At 51.3% G+C, this 15,330-nt stretch overlaps 1 protein-coding gene across 3 annotated transcripts in view; it reads left to right on the forward strand.

Annotated features, from left to right (window-relative positions):
* The window catches only part of LOC144798682 (polycystin-1-like protein 3), a 1,031,816-nt gene that overhangs the window by 921,100 nt on the left and 95,386 nt on the right, over positions 1-15,330 (forward strand). For all 3 annotated transcript variants that reach the window (XR_013603613.1, XM_078669668.1, XM_078669669.1), the window contains one exon: positions 12,733-12,834. Coding sequence is in view for 2 of the 3 variants with exons in the window: in XM_078669668.1 (XP_078525794.1) it covers positions 12,733-12,834 (102 nt within the window). In the remaining variant the exon portion in view is untranslated. The remainder of the gene's footprint in view (positions 1-12,732; positions 12,835-15,330) is intronic.

Raw genomic sequence — 15,330 nt, forward strand, 5'->3', positions numbered from 1 at the left:
TCTTTTTTAAAAAACTTTATGTCTTTCTGTAATTTATCCGTTTTTCTTTTTATAAGGTAGTCTGTATAGGAATTGAGATCTTTTTCTATTTCTTCTAGTGTCTTTTTTACATCTTCCACTATACCAGATGTTCTGATCTTATCTTCTAATTCCGAGATTTCCTTAGCCAATTCTTCTAGGATACCCTTTGATGTTTCAACTATTAACATCATGTAGTCCCTGGAGCATCGGTTAGATATTAAAGACCAACGCTCCAGGAACTCTTTGATGTGTGCAAATAATCCTGGGATATTTCTTACTCTTAAACCTTGTGGTATAACTCCGGCCTTCAAATATTGAAGCATGAACTGACCATGCTGTTCAATTCTCTTTAGTTTTTTTCTTAGTCCTAATAGTATTTTAACATCCTTATTTTTATCTTGGTCTGTCGTAGTGGATTCTCCAAAAGAGACTGAGCTTCCCACCATATTAGCATATTGTTCATCTGTGAAACCAAACGAGGGAAGTTTGGCCATTTTCCGATTCTTTGCTTATTACTAACTAAAAAGATGAGATATAATATTAAAAACAAATGCTAAGTAATAATCACAACCCTGCCAGCAAGACCTCACCTGTAAGTAGGAGGATTCAGTATGATATAATTCAATCTTTTGACAAATGTCAAAGTATTTATGCTGATGTATCTATATTTAACCCCTGAAGGAATGTTGCAATAATGCAAACTCTGTATCCTTACCAATTATGATTGCCATCTACTGTATTCTACGGATGCTATGTGAGATATACCTGCTGATTATTGTTTTGGTTTTCAAGTAATAAATAAAAACATTTTTCAAAAGTGAGTTTGCTCTACAGTATAGAATTAATGTGTCAGTCCGAAGTCTCATTGGGTAGGCAGTGGACATTGTGGATGCGAAGCTGCATTTGGCGAGTGTAAGGTCTCAATGTTTGATCCAGTTAGTGAATATGTACCATACTAGGATTCTGGTGGAATTGGTGTTTTTGTAATAACACAAATGATTATGTTGATGTCTCCGATAAACATGATGTTCTGTTTAAAGGACGTTCGGAGTGTGGTCTTCCTACAGTACAGATAAACACACAAATGATAGTGTACTGGTTAAATTAATCTCAGCTACTGGTAATTACTCTGGGCCCTATTCCAGTCCATCATCTTTTGGCCACCATACAATTTCAGATACAAACCACCGATTTTCAAATTAGCCTTGTCCGGTTCCAATAGGAATAGTCCAGCCGAAACTGGCAGACTGGATCCCCTCTAAACTAGAATGCAAGCAACCACAGACCAATGCAAATGAATGAAATTCCTGTTGTTCAAGGATTGTCCTTGAGAAGGGTAGAAATCACTTCCTAGCTTCTCTATGTGGATTCAGATTTGCGGGCGCATGTAAAACACGATTCTCATTCCTGCTTTCTTCCCAATCACTTTCCTTAGGAATGTGGTGCTGCCTGGATTGCAAGTTTGACATATGTAGCTCTCCTGAGTTCTAGAGTAATGCACAATGGCACTCGACAATGTTCTTTCTGTTCAAGCTTATTTTATACCGTAGACTTTTTGTTAGGCTGTTTAAATGTTTTACAGTCCTTTTAAACCCTTTTTCTTTTTTTTCAGTCTGCCTTGGTCTCATTTTGATATTTTACATTGGCTGTCTCAGTCTTTTAGTGGAATCGTGGTTGACTATTCGTTATGGTCAGCAGGCTCAGAACTGGCATTATCACTCCAGATATACCACAGTTGTGGATTTAGGGCCTTGTAGTACTGTGGTATTTTGTGTGCCAATCGGTGAAATGGTCCTTCTGTCATAAGATGGTTTTGTTGTTCCAAAACAATGACAGAAAGTGTTGTTGGCATGTGGTTGCAGGCGTGATGGTTCATCAAACATTTGCTTACCTTCCTAAGAGGTACGTTAGTAAGAGAGCTCCGCTGAGGGTCCTGAGAAGAGCATGGCTTGTGGGAGATAGCTCATGGGTGTCAGTTGAAGACTTGGCAATACTTGAAAAATTCCTCAATCTGTAAGGACTGGGATGATTAAGAGGGACAAATCAATAATGCTCAGGTTACCAGAAGTTCTAATTAACCTTGGTCCTGCCATCCTTCTCTATCTTAGTTTCCCTTACTCCCACCCTCCTGCAGATCTCTTATTGACCATTTTTGTCCTGCTTGTGTATTATAAAGTGGACTTCTAGGTGGATATCTATGGTTCTATGTCACAGGAAAGTATTACAAATATTTGAATTCATGGGTCCAACGTGGTTGCCTCTTTCCTAGACTTGACTCGCTCTCATGCTGTTAGGTCTGTGCTAAGGAAGAGTAATTCTATGAGGATCTTAGGTAAGTAGTCACAAGGTTTTCCATTCCTGCTTTTCTAACCCCGCTCTGGTGGCTTCTTTTAATTTGAGCATTCTCACAACATTTCAGGAAACTCCATTAGTATTTTCTCACATGTTCACAAATGGTTGTCACTTTTCTTCTGTATCTCTTCCTTTTTTTGTTTTTTCTTATTCGCTCCCTTATGTATTTTGTTTGAGGTCCCATCTCTGTTGTTTGAGTATTTTTCTGAGATCGCTAGGGGTTTTCCTTTGGCACTTCCCAATTCTCTCACTGGTGTCCTGTTTGAATTTTCCTTCTTGCTGACTTCTGTGTTGCTTTCATACTTGCTACACTCTCGACTATTTAATACAGGGGTACTCATAGTACGGGCCAGGGGCGGCCCGGCAAGCCTTTCCTAGCGGCCCGCGGACCCCCGAGACATCATACCTGTGTTTCCCGAGGTTTTTTTTTTTAAGTGTCTGCAGCAGCGCGAGAGACTCTGCTGATCTGTGGGGACTGCCGGCGGACAATCCTAGGAATGGCCAGAGTAAAGCTGCAGGGGCCCAAGAAGAGGTGAAATACAAAGGCCTCATTAACATGCAAATGGTCTTTTAATGACCTGTGAAGTGCTCGGTGCGGCTGTGAGTGTGTGTGTGCCCCGGCTGGCGCACAGGCAGGGTAAGATGACAGAGGGTGACAGAGGGAGTGGAAGGGAAAGGGGGACGGAGAGGGAGAGAGAGTGAGAGGGAGTGAGAGTGAGAGGGAGTGAGTGAGTGAGTGAGTGAGTGAGTGAGTGAGAGGGAGTGAGTGAGTGGGAAGGAGGGAAGGAGTGAGAGGGAGGGAGTGAGTGAGTGAGAGGAAGGGAGTGAGAGGAAGGGAGTGAGAGGGAGTGAGAGGGAGGGAGTGAGCGAGTGGGAGTGAGCGAGTGGGAGGGAGAGAGTGAGAGGGAGGGAGTGGGAGGGAGTGAGTGAGTGGGAGTGAGTGAGAGGGAGTGAGTGAGAGAGAGGGAGTGAGAGTGAGGGAGGGAGTGAGAGTGAGAGGGAGTGAGTGAGAGTGAGTGAGTGAGAGTGACTGAGTGAGTGAGAGTGAGTGAGAGTGAGTGAGAGTGAGAGGGAGAGGGAGTGAGAGGGAGTGAGTGAGGAAGTGAGAGGGAGTGAGTGAGGGTGAGTGAGGGAGAGGGAGTGAGTGAGGGTGTGAGAGTGAGAGGGAGTGAGTGAGTGAGAGGGAGTGAGTGAGTGAGAGGGAGTGAGTGCGAGAGAATGAGTAAATGAGTGTGAGTGAGTGAGAGGGAGGGAGGGAGTGAGAGGGAATGAGAGAGTGAGAGGGGGAGAGAGAGAGTGAGTGAGGGAGACGGAGTGAGTGAGGGAGAGGGAGTGAGTGAGGGAGAGGGAGTGAGTGAGAGTGAGAGGGAGTGAGTGAGAGTGAGTGAGTAAATGAGTTGGAGTTGGAGTGAGTGAGCGAGCGGGAGGGAGGGAGTGAGTGAGAGGGATGGAGTGAGTGAGAGGGATGGAGTGAGTGAGAGGGATGGAGTGAGTGGGAGGGAGGGAGTGAGAGGGAGTGAGTGAGTGGGAGGGAGGGAGTGAGAGGGAGTGAGTGAGGGAGGGAGGGAGTGAGTGAGAGGGAGGGAGTGAGTGAGAGGGAGGGTGTGAATGAGAGGGAGTGAGTGAGAGGGAGTGAGTGAGTGGCAGTGAGTGAATGGGAGTGAGTGGGAGTGAGTGAGTGGGAGGGAGGGAGTGGGAGGGAGTGAGTGAGAGTGAGTGAGTGAGAGGGAGTGAGTGAGGGAGTGAGAGGGAGTGAGCGAGTGAGAATGAGTGAGGGAGTGAGTGAGAGTGAATGAGGGAGTGGGAGTGAGTGGGAGAGGGAGGGAGAGGGAGTGAGTGAGACGGAGAGGGAGTGAGACAGACAGGGAGGGAGAAGGAGTGAGACAGAGGGAGGGAAAGGGAGGGATAGGGAGGGAGACGGAGAGGGAGGGAAAGGGACGGTGAGGGAGAAAAAAGGAGCGAGACGGAAAGGGAGGGAGTGGGAGAGGGAGGGAAAGGGATGGAAAGGGAGGGAGACTGATAGGGAGTGAGATGGAGGGAAAGGGTGGGAAAGGGAGGGATACTGATGGGGAATGACATGGAGGGAAAGGGATGGGGACTGATGGGGAGTGAGATGGAGGGTAAGGGAGGGAGACTGATGGGGAGTGAGATGGAGGGAAAGGGAGGGAAATGTAGGGAGAGGGAGGGAAAGGGAGGGAAATGGAGTGAGAGGGAGGGAAAGGGAAAGGGAGGGAGACGAAGAGGGAGTGAGAGGGAGGGAAACGGAGGGAGACGGAGAGGGAGTGAAAGGGAGGGAGAGGGAGGGAAAGGGAAGGAGACGGAGAGGGAGTGAGAGGGAGGGAGAGGGAGGGAAAGGAAGGGAAATGGAGGGAGAGGGAGGGAGAGGGAGTGAAAGGGGGTGAGACAGAGAGTGAGTGAGAGGGAGGGAAAGGGAGGGAGACGGAGAGGGAGTGAGAGAGAGAAGGGAGTGAGAGAGAGGCAGTGAGACAGTCAGAGTGAGACAGAGGAAGACAGGAGAGAGGGAGGGTGAGAGGGAGAGAGAGCTAGAGAGAGGGAGGGAGACCGAGAGAGAGATGTGTGTATGCCGGGACGGCTCAGTGGACGAAGGTGTCCGCTGCAGGGACCTATGATCAACCTCATGGTCAGTTTTATGTTGTTGCTCTAGCCCCTCCCCCTCCCCCACTGACCCCGCCCCCCCCCACCGATGAGGCCCTCGGACACAAACCAAACTGTAAATTTGGCCCCCGAGAGAAAGTTTGTGAGTACCCACGATTTAATACATTATTGTTGTGCTTGTGTACCTACCTGGGTCGCCCTCCTTTGCCTTTCTTTTTTTTTTTTTTTTTTTTTTTTTATTTTGCAGTATATCAGAGGAAACAAGAGGGGTAGGGAAACAGTAAGAGAGGAATCAGGAAGAAAGAGAGAAAGACAGGCGACATACCGCCACAAAACCCACACAGGGGAAGCAAAAATAGGGAGGGAATCATTCGAAGAAGAAGGGCATCAAAGCTCCAAAGTCCACAAGAAGCTGGCAATAGTCCAACAAAGCAACGGGGAAGAGTCCACTCAGGTCGGTTCCTGGCCCAGGATAGACATCGCAACAGTGGACTCAGTACTCGCAGATAGTAAGAACAGCCCAAACTCCTTCCAAGGCCCAGTAGCCCTCCCCAGTCAGAGCCAGTCGCAACTAAAGAAGAAACTCAAGACAATGTCCCCAACAATCCCCCCACCCTCGTCCCACCCCAACATCACCCTCCCCCCAGTGGCAGCGACCAGCAAGCACCCACCGCAATACAGATATTCTTGCAATCATATTTGAAAGAGATGAAGGGACCGCAGCGTTGAAGGACACACAGCCGAAGGCAGGCCTCGGGACAGAAATCGCACAAGCGGGCCCCAGTTGTACACAAAGTTCTTAAAATTCCCCAGAAAGATGTCAGAGAGGCGTTCCATGCTCAACAGCCGCCACAATCGGGCATGCCACAAGGAAATAGCGGGGGCATTTGGGGACTTCCACGCAGCTGCTAGAGTCATTTTAGCCGCACCCAGACACAACCACATAACACGCTTATCCGCCCTAGTCTGGTGTTCGAGCAGTGGGTCCCTAAGCCCCAGTAAGACAAAAGCCATGGAGTCCGGGATCGGATAACCCAAAATGTCTTTTATGTGGGATAGGATCTCAGCCCAGAATGGTTTGATGGTGGGGCATTCCCACCATATATGGCAAAAGTCTCCCAACATCCCACAGCCCCGCCAACACCTATCTGAAGTAGTGGGAAATATGCGATGCAATTTAGAGGGATAAAGGTACCAGTCAAAGATGAGTTTCATATGTGCCTCTCTAAGGTCAGTAGAGTGATTGTGCGCCGTCACGTCCCTCCATAGGCCCTGCCACTCACCAGTTGAAATGTCCCTCCCCAATGTAAGTTCCCAATGGTCTTGATATCTCGGCCGTGGTGCCACGGCAGAGTCCAGCAATAATTTGTACAGGAAAGAAATCGTTCCCCTCATGGTGGAGGTACGAAGAAGGAAGGACTCAAATTTCGACAAGGGTCTGGTAGCAGCGTCCACTACAGCAGGCGACGTCGCCCAGTGCAGGAGCTGGAGATGTCTGAAGCGTTCCGTTGGAAGAACGCCATAGTCCCGCATACAGTTGTGGAAAGTGAGGGGCTCGACACCATGGAACAAGTGGGTGAGGGCTCTACAGCCACCCTCCCTCCATGCTTCAAAGGGACCGTCCGTCAGAGCCGGGGGAAAGGCCGGGTTGAAATGAATCGGGGTGAATGGGGACGGGAATGTGGTCCAACGGTCATCGCCGCTCACCGTGTCCCAGACCTTCAACACTGTGCTCGTGGGAGTGCTAATGTAAGCATTTTTGGGCCGGTCTGCTTTAGGCTTCCAGGCCAGATCCCAGATGGAGCGGCCCACAACGCTCCGATCCATGTGGAGCCAATGCTTTTCCGACAGTTGTTGGGACCACTCCACGATGATCCTCAGTTGAGCGGCCTTGTAGTACAAATGCATGTCCGGAAAGCCAACCCCCCCCTCCAAGCGTGGGCGCCGCATGACCGAAAATGGAAGCCGTGCTCGACCACCCTGCCAGACATATCTCAGCATCACGGTCTTCAATCGACGGAAGTAGTCTAGCCCTATCGGAATAGGCAAAGCCTGAAACAAGTACAACAATTTGGGAAGGAGCACCATTTTAAGGGCGTGTATCCTACCCAGCCATGAGATAAATTTAGGCTTCCAACGGTCCAGCTCAGTCCGAACGGAAGACAACATCGGCGGGAAGTTAGCGTGGAACAGGGCATTCACGGTGGAAGTCAGACGTACGCCCAGGTAGAGCAAGGACTCCGTCGCCCAAGCGAGTGGAGTAAGCAGCCGGGTCCGTTGCACCTCCCCCGCCGACAAGGTCAGATTTAGGATGTAAGATTTATCGAAATTAACCTTGAAGCCCGTTACTTCCTCGTAGGCAGAGAGTACCGAGTGGACACGCGGTAGTGACAGCTCTGGGTCCCTGATGGACAACAGGACGTCGTCAGCAAAGAGCGAAATCTTATGCTGCTCGCCTGTAAAGGGAAGTCCCAGAATCCTCTCGTCCTCCCGCACCGCCAATGCTAACGGCTCTATACTAAGGGCAAAAAGCAGGGGCGAAAGGGGACATCCCTGGCGCGTCCCCCGGGAATGGCGAAAACTCGCGGACCTGTGGCCGTTGACCAACACACGAGAGGTAGGGCCACTGTAGTTGGCCTCAATCATCCGTATGAAAAGGGGGGAGAACCCGAAGGCCACTAGCGTCTGACGCAAAAAACCCCAGTCGACGCGGTCGAAAGCCTTCTCCGCGTCGAGCCCCACTAGCACCGCGGGTATGCGAAATCGTTCCGCCTTTTCTATGAGATGTACGACGCGGCGCAGGTTGTCATGAGTCTGCCTGCCCTTAATAAACCCAGATTGATCAGGATGGACGAGGGCAGGCATCAGATCCTGCAGTCTACCCGCCAGAATAGAGGAGTACAGCTTGGCGTCCAAATTGAGAAGTGCTATCGGGCGGTAAGATGCACAAAAAGTAGGGTCCTTCCCCGGCTTGGGGATAATAGTGATCAATGCTTCGGCCATAGAGTCCGCGGTCCTACCATCAACCGCCATTGCGTTGAAGAGGGAGACTAAGTAGTCGCAAACTTCAGAGGCGAACGTTTTGTAAAAGAGGGCCGTGTAGCCGTCAGGCCCTGGGGCCTTGTGCATCTTCAGGCTTTTAATGGCATCTAAGACCTCCTCCCGGGTGATGGGGGAGGACAGGAGGTCATTCCATTCTTTAGAGACTTTCGGTAGAGGCAGACCTACCAGGAATTCGGATTGTGCTCCCGGATCAAGAGCGTCACTCGAGTAGAGCGCTGCATAGAAGCGTCCGAATATGGTTGCCTTGTCCGCATCTCTATGCTGTACAAAGCCCGCCTGGTCGCGAATTCCCCCTATATAATCTTTCTCGCGTTTGTCCCGGAGTTGCCGGGCAAGATGGCGCCCGATCTTGTTGCCCTGGGAGTAGGAGGTGCGCCTAAGTCGCAGAAGAGTAAACTCCGCCCTGTTATTATAATGGGCCCTCAGTTTCCCTCGCACCGCCGTCAGGGGGCGCAGAGTTACCCTGGAGGGGTTCTCCTTGTGGGCCTGTTCCAAAGAGGCCAGTTCCGATTCAAGAGCTTCCCTCTCCTTGCGCCTCAGCTTGTTCAGATTCGCGTTGAGGGCGAGGCACGTGCCCCTTAAAGAGGCCTTGCACGCGTCCCATGTGGTATACACCGACGTGTCCGCAGGAGGATTGAGGAGAAAAAATTCACCAATAGCCTTGCGTAAGGCCTTACAGGACCCCTCATCGCGCACCAGAGCTGCCGGGAAGTACCACTTACGCCAACCATCCCCCCCGGGGGCCCAATGTAGACCCAGGACCACGAGACTATGGTCCGATAGCGAGAGTGGAAAGATAGTAGCCAACTGTATGTCCCCCCGAAGAGCCTGACTAACCAAGATATAGTCAATGCGGGAGTATGACTGATGCACGTTGGAAAAGAAGGTGTAATCCCTGGTCTGAGCATGGATAAAGCGCCAACTGTCGATCATTCCCATATCACCTAATTGCCGTGTAGTTTCGTCTGAGAAGACGCCAGTGTCTGCCCTGCGGGCCCCAGAACTATCTAAACTCCTGTCCCATACCATATTGAAATCACCCAATAAGAATAAGTGACCCTCCACAAAATCCCCCATCTTGTTCAGCAGACCCTGCAGAAAGCCATTCTGTCCCGCATTAGGGGCGTACAATACAGCAAAAGTACACAGGCGGCCATGCAACAATCCCTTCACCAGCAGCCATCGGCCCTCCTTATCCACACTCACTCCCTTGGGCTGAAAATGTAGAGAAGCCCGGAAGAGCAGGGCCACCCCTCTATGCTTCGAGGTCGCAGATGCCCTGTAGATAAGAGGGAACTGCCTATGACGAAGCCTCAACTCATCCCTCCTAGCTAGATGGGTTTCCTGGAGAGCCACCACATCCAAGTGGTGATCCACCACGTATTTCCAGAGTTTCTGCCACTTCTGCGGGGAGTTAAGGCCCTTCACATTCCAAGTTCCTACGCTGATAGGCATAAGGGACAAAAAAGACTCCACGCCGTGCACACCCCTAAACAGCCACGGTGCCCGCACCGGTCCTGCACACGCATCTGAGCCCACTCCCAAGGAAGAGAGGCAGACACAAGGACTCGAGGGAAGGGTCCCATAGGAAACACAGGAGGGAATATCAACAAAGGTACCTTCAGCACACAATCATTACACACTGTCGCCGCCACCACCCCCCGACCCCCATCCCCAACCCCAACCGCCCTGCCATGACATCCACAGTTAGAGCGCTAACAAACCCACCTCCCACCCCCCCCAGAACAAAGAACAACAAAGTGCAACTTAAGGCACTGAACCTGAATCTCGCGGTCTTCAGTTCCAGCAGGTCAAGGTTCGGAAGTCCCCTACTGGACTGGAATTGGGGCAGGGGTGTCAATTCGGTGACCCCCAGGTCCAAGGTCCGGGGTGTCTTCTCCAAAAGTACCATTATACCCCGGGGACCTCAGGCCAAGAGCCCCTCCGACGCCATGCCATGATGTCGGGGTCATGCTGCTCCAGAGCTCTCCTGGGAATCCGTCGCGGTGGCGGAGGCCACCGACGCCACAGCGGCCCCTCTTTCCTGCTCTCTAGTCGCTGGGTCCGGTCGCTGCCGCTCTGGGGACGGGCCCACCCTGTGCCAGGAAGAAGAGCGACGCCTCCTTCGGAACGGTGAGCTGCGAGCCTCCCGAGATGGTTCCTCCTCCTTGATGCCCAGGAGATCCTTCGCCACTCGCAGGGAATTGATCTGCCTCAGCCTGTTCTCCCACCGAAAGATAATCCGGAAAGGATGACCCCAGGAGTAGGATACCCCGCGCTCCCGGAGGAAGGCGGTCACAGGCCGGAAGTCCCTTCGTTTCTGTAAGGTAGTCGCTGCCAGGTCCTGGTAAAGCTGGGGGCAATGGCCCCTAAATTGCAATGAGGTGATAGTCCTAGCTTTCCTCAGAATCCTCTCCTTGACCTGAAAGTCGTGCACACAGACGAGGATATCTGGCGGCGGGCCCCCTCCCCTTCTAGGCAGCCCCACCCTATGCACTCTGTCCATCTGGATGTCCCGCAGCTCTTCATCCTCTAAGATCTGAAGAAACAAGGCCTGGACGTATCCACGCAGGTCTCCCGATTCACCATCCCATGGTACCGCCTTGATGCGAATGTTATTTCTCCTGGAGCGGTTCTCCAAGTCTTCTGCGTGGGTTTGCAAATCCAGATTCTGCTCCGTGAGCCGTATGACGTCCTGCTGGAGCTGGTGCACATCATTTGCCATGTTAAGGTCATGGTCCTCCAGCGTCGCCACCCTTTCGCCAATCCCATCTACGTCCCTCCTCACCTCCCGGAGGTCTGATGCCAACTGTGTTCTTAGTTCGGAGATGTCCTCTTTAATAGTCGCGAAAAGCTCTTTCATGAACGCTTTAGTCGCTGGTGCCTCATCATCTGATTGTCTGGCGGACCCGCTGGCACCAGGCGACGCTGGTTGCTGCGATGACTTGGAGGTCCCCTCCTTCACCGTCTTCCCCATCCTGCGCTGTGAATTGGACATGGCCGCGAAGTGCCGCCGCACTCCCACCTCCAGGCCCCAGGTAGACGCAGCCGGGAGGGCGAGGCTCAGGACAGTGACCCCCGGGGTCGGGACACTCCGTTAGCCGTACTGCGTCACTCCCCCAAGAGCGCCCGCTGAGCCGCCAGTGCCGCGGGCACCGGGAGTTCCCTCCAATTCAGGTAGCAGGCAACAGTCGGCAAGAACCTCACCCCGATGCTGGCGTCCGGCACAGAGCCCTCGGGACCCCTTCATTTGCGCCCTCGCTGAAATCCAGGCCCGGGGACCCTCAGGACCAGCCCTCCAAAGGTCGTTATGCAGGGCCCTTCCGTAAGAGAGTCCCGTGTGCCTTCGCACGAGGAGATCGTCCCTCGGGCGGCCGAGTACCTTGGCACCCCACAATCCGGTCTCCGTGCTCTTCAGTGGCGGCCCCCCTGCCAATACTGGGCCAGAGAGGTACCACCACGGACCAATTAAGCAGCCAGGTGACGGTGCGAGAAGGCCGCGTCGCGCGCCCCCCAGCTAGGAGGCAGCCAAAAGTGTAGCGCCGAGCGCCCTCCAGAGACTCTCCAAAATGGCGCCGCCGGCTTGCCCTCCGAGTCCGCTTATCCCAGGCAGCAAAGCGTCCCGGTCGCTGGGACCATTCAATGTGCCCCCTCGATCAAGCAGGAACTGTTATAGGCAGCCTACCCTGGTCGCAGACTGCAGGGAGACCGAGAGAGCTCCCCCGATGTCACCAGCCAAGCCTCCGCCCATCCAGTCCAGGGCGCCTCTCCTGATCTCCCCCCGGGCCAGGCCTTCCGTTGCAGCAGCACACCTCACGCCCTCCTCCGGCTCCGCTCACCCCTCCGATGCTCCGGCTCACCTCCGACGCGTCCCGGTGGTGGGTCAGCCAATCGCGCGTCTAGCCGGACTATCTCCGCCGGCACTCGGCCAGCCAGGTCACGGGCTCCCACTGTCGGCGTCGCCGTGTCCTCTCACCACACCGCACCGAGGTCAGCGTCTCAGCGGGAATGGTGCGTCCCGCTACAGTCAGGACCCAGCCGGGATCGGCAGCACTGATCGGGTCCACAAAGGCCAGGCTCCGTTTAGGCCGAGGTCGGACCTCCCAGCACTCGAGGCCGCTGCTTCACAGGCCGCAGCCCGGATCCGCTCTACAGGGCGCCGCAGACTCCAAATCGCCCCTCTGGCGGCACCGGAGCACTCCGCCAGCCTTCACATCCAGCTAGTGCCGAGCAGCACGCCAGGGACCCCGCTTTTCGAAGCAATTTCGGTGCGGCGTCGGAGAGGCTCAGAGATGCGTCCTACTCCGACGCCATCTTGGCCACGCCCTCTCCTTTGCCTTTCTTAATACTTTGACTTTACATTCCGTTGAGTTTTGTTTTTGTCCCAGTCGGTCTCTCCGATGTGCTCCTACCTCTACCACCTCTATCTCTAATGCTGACTTTGCATTTTTTTTTCATTTACCCGTAGTATGTATCGGTCTAGCTTCATGTTTAACCATTTTACCTTACTTAGCTTAAATTACCTCAACTGCCCACTGTTTTGTAGAGCATTTCTTCTTTGCTGTTCGACCCTTTTGTTTCTGAAGGACCTCTCTCTTAGGTATCCTTTATTTGCCTCTAACAGCCCAATAATGCCTTTTCCTCCCTTGCATATAATCTGTCTCTCCATTTTGCCCGTAGTGTAACCTGCTGTTTGGCTGGTGTATCTACAACTACAGAAGCTTTTTCAACACAGCGGTGACCATAGTCAGCCTTATGATTGGAATATTCAACTACGAGGAGGTATGTGAAGACCCACACCCTTCATGCCACACTCTATAGGTGTGGGTGCAATCAACTGCATAGTATTCAAGAACAAATTAACTTATGACATCTAAAAATGAGAGGCGTCTGGGTTGTGTTATGTCAAAGACTACGATGTTCAATGAAGTCAAAACATCACAGCATTTTATCATATGCTGCATAACCGAGATTTACAGAAAGGGAGCTTAGATGTTTTACACCCTTAATTGAACTCCCCATTTCATCCTTAGATTGCAGGTGCTTTCGTTAGAAGTAAATCATATGTTGGCTAGCACATTGAAATTAAAAGCAGCAAGAAATGTTATCTATTTTAATATTCACTGTAAGGTTATAGTTGTTTAAGGTCATAATTTATCTCTGATGGTCTCAGCATACTAACAAGTTTGTTTTGATAAAAGTGGTAGTAATAATAAAAAAGAAGCATTGACAAAGACAATAGATCCCACCTTTGGGACCTATTAACTTTGCCAGTGTTTTTTAGTGATGCTGTTTGCGTGGATACCATGGGTACTCGTAAACATTTTCCCAGGGGCCAAAAAGTATGGTTTATGATGCGGCCGAGGGCTGCATTGATGGCACCAGGGTGGGGATCAGAGGACAGGTGGATGTAGGTGGAGCGAAGCATGTACATGGTGTGGACTGTGAGTGACAAAGTTATTTTGAGGATTTCTTCCCTCTAAATTATGCCGTAGTTCCTAGAAGAGACATAGATTTGACAATACTGTGCCATGCTTTATCTGATAGATACTTCTAGCCATAGATCCCTTACCTTAGAATATTCCCCAGGCATTAGACTGGATCTGGACATTTTCAAGCAGTACCTCTGCACCCTGGTAGATGGCATTGTTCGACTCCGTGTTGACGTTGTCCACACCAGAAGTAATGGGCGCTGTGCCTATGTAGGCGACACCTCAGGGCTCTGACATCACTTCTTTTCTTCAGCGCTATCAGTATAGATTCATAGAGAGTCATTGTTTTGGACAACTCTTTTTGACATTTTGCAGACTTCTTTTTTTAAATTTCTTTATTAAGTGTTAACAAGAAGACAAAACAGTGCCCTTACATTTGCTGATGTTGACCATTGTCTACATTACAATAGCTCACCATTGAGACAAGTTTCAGTAGTGGTGTGTCTAGCTCCGAATCCCAGCCAGCTTGTGAGCTGTTCTGGATCTCGGGCACTCTGCCCGGGCACTGCGGTAGGGCAGAGAGACCGTATGTGCGGGTCCCAAAGCCTGCAGTTATGCATGTAGTGTGTGTAGTGAGGGCGTTCCCTGGGGGAAGGTGAGAGTGACATCTTTAACGTTGTGCCTTAGCCAATTATATAAATAAATATCCAGCAGTGTAATCGTCTCGCCCCTCAGCAATGTCTTGCAGTCCTTGAAACCCCCTTCATTGTAGAGCTTCCCCTAGGTGGCTATACTCCTTTTATGCAACATGTTACAACAGGTAGTCTCATGAGTGACAGGAGTCAAGGGATAGTAAGGAGGGGTGTCAGCTGGGAGTATAGTAAGTGTTTGCTTAGCTTTTTGGCCAACCGTTACCACGCAAGAGTAGTGTAAGCCACAGTTGAGAATGAATTGCCTCTACCAGGGGATTTCGTCCCTAAAAAAGATGGAGTCAGGATGGAAGCCATGTAACCCTGTTCTATCGCTAAGTGGACATGAATGGCGGCGGCCTAAACCAATAAGTCGCAAACGCTTGGGTAACTGTAGCCCAGTGCACTGTGGGCTGCTTGCCACCCAATGTCAATCAAGTCAGCTGTGTCTGTGGTGTGGAAAAATTGGCGTCTAGGAGGAATAGATATAAATGCTTCAGCAATACAACCATTTTGAATAAAGTGTTCTACCAGCAAATGATAGGGGCAAAGAGATCCTGCAAGAGACAGACACCATGAGTGAGGCAACGGCAGTGTCATACTTCACCCACAGTGTTTCCTCTCTGTCCGAGAGGCCACAACTCCGAAATATTTTTTCTCTGAATCACACCACATCAGTGGGTAATCAAGTGGGAACCTGATGCTGTTGGGAGTGGGAGGAAAGATCTGGGATTTACCCCCCAAAGCGGATAAAATTGTGGGTTTTGAATGTAGAGGGTAATATCACCCGTGTAGAGCGAAACTAGCAGATGTCGAGTAGGGCATCACAGCGCGTACTCCCTATGATGTTGTCAGAGTTTTGCAACAAGAGGCTCAACTGCCAATGCAAATAGGAAGGATGACAGAAAGATAGTTAGCGGTCGGGAGCAGCAACCATTAATCTGCACAGTTGCCTGTGGCTGACAATATAATAGGGCTACCCAGGCTAGAAGGGGGGTGGGGGGAATCCCATCCGCCGCAACACGGTAAACAAGTAGTCCCACTCCAGAGAGTCAAAAGCTTTGGTGCGCCTAAAAAGATTATTATTGTATTAGCGTAAACAAGGTGCGCACATTATGGGAAATGGCTCGCCCTGGCATGAATCCTGATTGGCCCGG

Source organism: Lissotriton helveticus, chromosome 12, assembly GCF_964261635.1.
Source record: "Lissotriton helveticus chromosome 12, aLisHel1.1, whole genome shotgun sequence".
NCBI classification, from domain to species: domain Eukaryota; kingdom Metazoa; phylum Chordata; class Amphibia; order Caudata; family Salamandridae; genus Lissotriton; species Lissotriton helveticus.